Source organism: Pundamilia nyererei, unplaced genomic scaffold (assembly GCF_000239375.1).
Source record: "Pundamilia nyererei isolate P.nyererei 1_Seehausen unplaced genomic scaffold, PunNye1.0 scaffold00035, whole genome shotgun sequence".
In the NCBI taxonomy this organism is placed as follows: domain Eukaryota; kingdom Metazoa; phylum Chordata; class Actinopteri; order Cichliformes; family Cichlidae; genus Pundamilia; species Pundamilia nyererei.
This window is the reverse complement of record NW_005187436.1, coordinates 670241-675521: the sequence shown is the minus strand read 5'-3', so window position 1 is coordinate 675521 and position 5281 is coordinate 670241. Positions and strand designations below refer to the sequence as shown.

The 5281-nt window shown below is 37.1% G+C and overlaps 1 protein-coding gene across 1 annotated transcript; it reads right to left on the bottom strand.

Annotated features, from left to right (window-relative positions):
• Window positions 1-202: 202 nt before the first annotated feature.
• LOC102200645 (troponin I, slow skeletal muscle) lies at window positions 203-984 on the bottom strand. The gene is given in 4 exon segments (XM_074312083.1): window positions 203-328; window positions 439-528; window positions 626-754; window positions 919-984. Coding segments are annotated over 4 exon segments (411 nt in total).
• Between the last annotated feature and the right edge of the window lie 4297 nt (window positions 985-5281).

The following is a 5281-nucleotide window of genomic DNA, read 5'->3' as shown; positions in this document are numbered from 1 at the left end:
GCTGACTCCATCCACAACACCCTTGATTATTCAACCCCCTGTCTTGCTGACAGTGTTTGACGCTAGTTAAAGGACAAGTATCAGTATGTGTGACAATATTTGCTGTTTTTAACTGGAGAGGAATTCATTCCATAGAAGAAGAAAGGCTAAGTATATCCTTGCTCTAAATATCTCAGGTGGCACTGCAAGTTTATGGCATTCCTTAGTGGAGACAGAAGAAATACAGCTCCATTACCGTGTACAAGGACAATGCCAGGCAATGTAAATCTGCTACACTCACAAATAACTTTCCTCCAAGGTGCTGTACCTTTAGCTTCAACTCGTTGATCTAGCGATAGAGGGAAAAGCTTTATTGGTGGCTTATTTTTAAAGAGGAAAAAAAAAGCGTGTCAACATATTTTAGTTTAACTAGGTGAGTTATGTTTGCTGAGCTCATACATCTCTGTAGTTCTTGAGAACCTTTGCTTCACAGTCATAGCGATCCTCGTCCACCACATGAATCTTTTCATGAATCTCCTTACAGACTTTCTACACAGAAAAAAATACGTTTCAATTCATGACACTTGATTGGCTTTAAAAACATTGTCAAGCCCATATGCTTACTCAGAGTGTCATAAGCTCACACCTGCAGATCATCAATGTTTAACCCACTGAGCTGCAGCGGTGGAAGCTTCTCCCTCAGGTATCGAACCTGTTCCTCATTTGCAGTTTTCTCTGCCTCCAAGTCTTCCGTTGCACGAGTCAGGAGAAGGATCTCGAAAAAGTCAAAGAGGTTTTCATTTGTGTCATCTGGTTATCGCTTATAATTTTAATATTGGTTGTTACAGGAAACAACATTCTAATAATGACATTCTATTTATTATATATTCAGGAGTTATTATGGCTCGTGCATTTTTGCCATCATTATAAATTATTTACCTTTAGTGATAGCTTGTGTGACGCGGAAATCTTGCATTTAGGCTGGAAACAATACAAATATTACATATTATTGATGACTTGAAATGCCACATTGCTTAATTAAGTGCCTAATTTCTTTAAAACAGCAACAGGATGGAAAATTTTCTATCTGCAGTTATCGCAGTTATGCAGTTATCTAAAATAGGTACCCTTAACAAACACAAGAGCGTATCTGGTATTCTGACATCACTTATAAGCTCATCAACCATTTAAATGATTACCTTTTTTTTCTATAATGAGAAACTAAATGTCAGATCATATCAAATAAAACTGACATAAATATTTCACAATGACACTGAAATTATTTCTTTTTTCTGCTGCATGAAAGTATACAGTCTGCAAATATAAAAACACATTCTTGACAGGTTAGAAATATAAGACTTAATTTAATAATCATATGATAATATAAAAATATAAATACCTTCGCCTCTCCCTTGGGGGCAATGGATGATGTACAGGGAGTGCAGAATTATTAGGCAAGTTGTATTTTTGAGGAATAATGTTATTATTGAACAACAACCATGTTCTCAATGAACCCAAAAAACTCATTAATATCAAAGCTGAATGTTTTTGGAAGTAGTTTTTAGTTTGTTTTTAGTTTTAGTTATTTTAGGGGGATATCTGTGTGTACAGGTGACTATTACTGTGCATGATTATTAGGCAACTCAACAAAAAACAAATATATACCCATTTCAATTATTTATTTTTACCAGTGAAACCAATATAACATCTCCACATTCACAAATATACATTTCTGACATTCAAAAACAAAACAAAAACAAATCAGCGACCAATATAGCCACCTTTCTTTGCAAGGACACTCAAAAGCCTGCCATCCATGGATTCTGTCAGTGTTTTGATCTGTTCACCATCAACATTGCGTGCAGCAGCAACCACAGCCTCCCAGACACTGTTCAGAGAGGTGTACTGTTTTCCCTCCTTGTAAATCTCATATTTGATGATGGACCACAGGTTCTCAATGGGGTTCAGATCAGGTGAACAAGGAGGCCATGTCATTAGTTTGTCTTCTTTTATACCCTTTCTTGCCAGCCACGCTGTGGAGTACTTGGACGCGTGTGATGGAGCATTGTCCTGCATGAAAATCATGTTTTTCTTGAAGGATGCAGACTTCTTCCTGTACCACTGCTTGAAGAAGTTGTCTTCCAGGAACTGGCAGTAGGACTGGGAGTTGAGCTTGACTCCATCCTCAACCCAAAAAGGCCCCACAAGCTCATCTTTGATGATACCAGCCCAAACCAGTACTCCACCTCCACCTTGCTGGCGTCTGAGTCGGACTGGAGCTCTCTGCCCTTTACCAATCCAGCCACGGGCCCATCCATCTGGCCCATCAAGACTCACTCTCATTTCATCAGTCCATAAAACCTTAGAAAAACCAGTCTTGAGATATTTCTTGGCCCAGTCTTGACGTTTCAGCTTGTGTGTCTTGTTCAGTGGTGGTCGTCTTTCAGCCTTTCTTACCTTGGCCATGTCTCTGAGTATTGCACACCTTGTGCTTTTGGGCACTCCAGTGATGTTGCAGCTCTGAAATATGGCCAATCTGGTGGCAAGTGGCATCTTGGCAGCTGCACGCTTGACTTTTCTCAGTTCATGGGCAGTTATTTTGCGCCTTGGTTTTTCCACACGCTTCTTGTGACCCTGTTGACTATTTTGAGTGAAACGCTTGATTGTTCGATGATCACGCTTCAGAAGCTTTGCAATGTTGAGACTGCTGCATCCCTCTGCAAGATATCTCACCATTTTTGACTTAAAGGACGTTGCCTAATAATTATACACACCTGATATAGGGTGTTGATGTCATTAGACCACACCCCTTCTCATTACAGAGATGCACATCACCTAATATGCTTAATTGGTAGTAGGCTTTCGAGCCTATACAGCTTGGAGTGAGACAACATGCATGACAAAATACTCATTTGCCTAATAATTCTGCACTCCCTGTATACTGAGGAGAAAGGGATGCACAAGAAATTCAAACTATGTTAAACACAAATCTGTATAATTGTTAGCTGAGAAAGTATATGGTCATGCAGGCTGTAACTTACACCGCTGTGAGTGCCCAATTTGTTGTTCAGCAAAATCAAAGATGCACAAACGAAAAAAAGGCATGAGATTATTATTCTCATATGAAAGAGTATCCGGCTTCATAGGCCATTTAAATAAGAATAAAAAAGTGACAACTTACTCGCCAGACATTGTTTTTCCTTTACACAATTTGGATGCTATTAAATTTGAAAATGGACACAAAGAAAGAAAGAAAGAAAGAAAGAAAGAAAGAAAGAAACTATGATGCCTAATTGAAGTTCTCACTTCTCACGTCAGGAACGAGTCACTTTACAAGCGGGAAACAGCAGCGCCTGCATTTTATAAGTCAGACCTGTAGATCGAAGATCGTCTATTGTGACGAATAAATCTCCCCTTTTCTTCTTTTTGTTTTAGAACAGAGGTTTCTCACCAAAATACAAATTCAGCACTTTATTTTTGGCCACCAAGCTAAAAACTAAACTAAACAAAAAACTGTTAAGATAAGACTCTACATAAAAATAAAATAATAAAATAAAGAAATAAAAGAAATTCGTGGCAAAGGGAGGAAGACTGAGTGGGGAACGTTTTCAGCCTGAAATGCGTGACTTTCTGTGGTCGTTGGTAGCTTTCATCTTCATATTTGTGGTACAGTGATGGCATCTCCAGAGAGGTTTACAGTGCGTCGGTATTATAATGTTATTTATTAAAGGCAAAAAGTTCCTGGCCTACCAATAAACCAAAAGGATTTCCACCTACTAAAGCATACTATTAGGTGTCTGGAATAAGAACCAGAATCTGATCTGAATGAAAGATACAATATTCTTCATTGTGTGAATGCTGCACAACTATGAAACTGTATTCTTCAGGGTAAGATGTATGCATAGTTTAAACGTCCTTTATTCTTGTGCACACTAAAAACTTGGTGCCCCTTCTCCAACTATTTCATCTATCCACACAATGTGTTAAACCCGCTCAGACATTAACACATGGTTGGATTAACCTGTTAGTGGCCCATGGGTGCAGAGAACAGAGTTCCCAGTACATAACTGTTTTTTGTTTTGTTTTGCTTTTTTGTATTGCTCAATAATAAGGTTTTATATTAAGTGGTTTAAGTTATTTTTTTTTACTAAGTGATCAACTGTCAAGATCACTGTCATCAAACGTTTTGGACATCAACACATCATGATCCAATAAGTAAATGTGATGCAATTGAAATATGTAAAATCAAAGGTTTATTTAAATTCAATTAAATAAATGAAATTGAACCTGATTCAATCAAATTCAATGTTTTACATTGTACTCGTGTAACAATATTATAGTGAAATGCAGGTTACTTATATAAAGTCAGAATTTATGGGGAAAAATATATTTTGTAAGATAAAATGAGAAGTTGATGAGATTTTATCAACAAAAAGGTGTCAAAGTTCATAAAGTTCTACAAAAGATTTCTGGCCACTATTCAACCCAAAAGTCAAAATATGAAAGACATGTGACCACAGCATATTAAATTCCTTACTATATTTATATATATGTACTTAATCCTTACTAGATATGGTATCTGAGTCTAGACAGATAGAGATAAAACGGCAAGGCAGTAATTCATATAGAAAAGAAAAGAAAAGAATAGAATAGAATAGAATAGAATAGAATAGAATAGCCCTTTACAACAAAGTTGTGTGTGCTCAACGCCAACTGTGCCAGCTCTGCAGGAATAGAATATAAACAAATCGCAACCCAAACTGCATATTTGTGTTGCAGTTGGTTAGACATAATTTCACAAGCAGTATGTCCAGACTATATAAATTAATTATGATTTAAAACTATAACTCTGAAACTGTGCTCTTCCATTATGACTTATAATAAATGTTGAGAGGTTCTACTAAAAAACACAAGTACCCACTTTGTTGTGTTGGAGACATAATAAGGGCACCATCAAACCCTGCAGGACTTTTCTTCTTTGAGCCATAAATGTTAGAAGGAGCCATGAACCTAGTGAATCTTAGCTCCTGCCTTCTGGTGCCCTTGGTTTAGTTTTCCCTACTTTGTTAAGTAATTTTGTTGTCCTTTTCAGATTGTTTCATGTATTGTGATTAAAATCTATTAGTGTAAGGGAGATTTAATTTTAAACCTTGGTCCACAAATATACAGTGGGGCAAAAAAGTATTTAGTCAGCCACCGATTGTGCAAGTTCCCCCACTTAAAATCATGACAGAGGTCAGTAATTTGCACCAGAGGTACACTTCAACTGTGAGAGACAGAATGTGAAAAAAAATCCATGAAT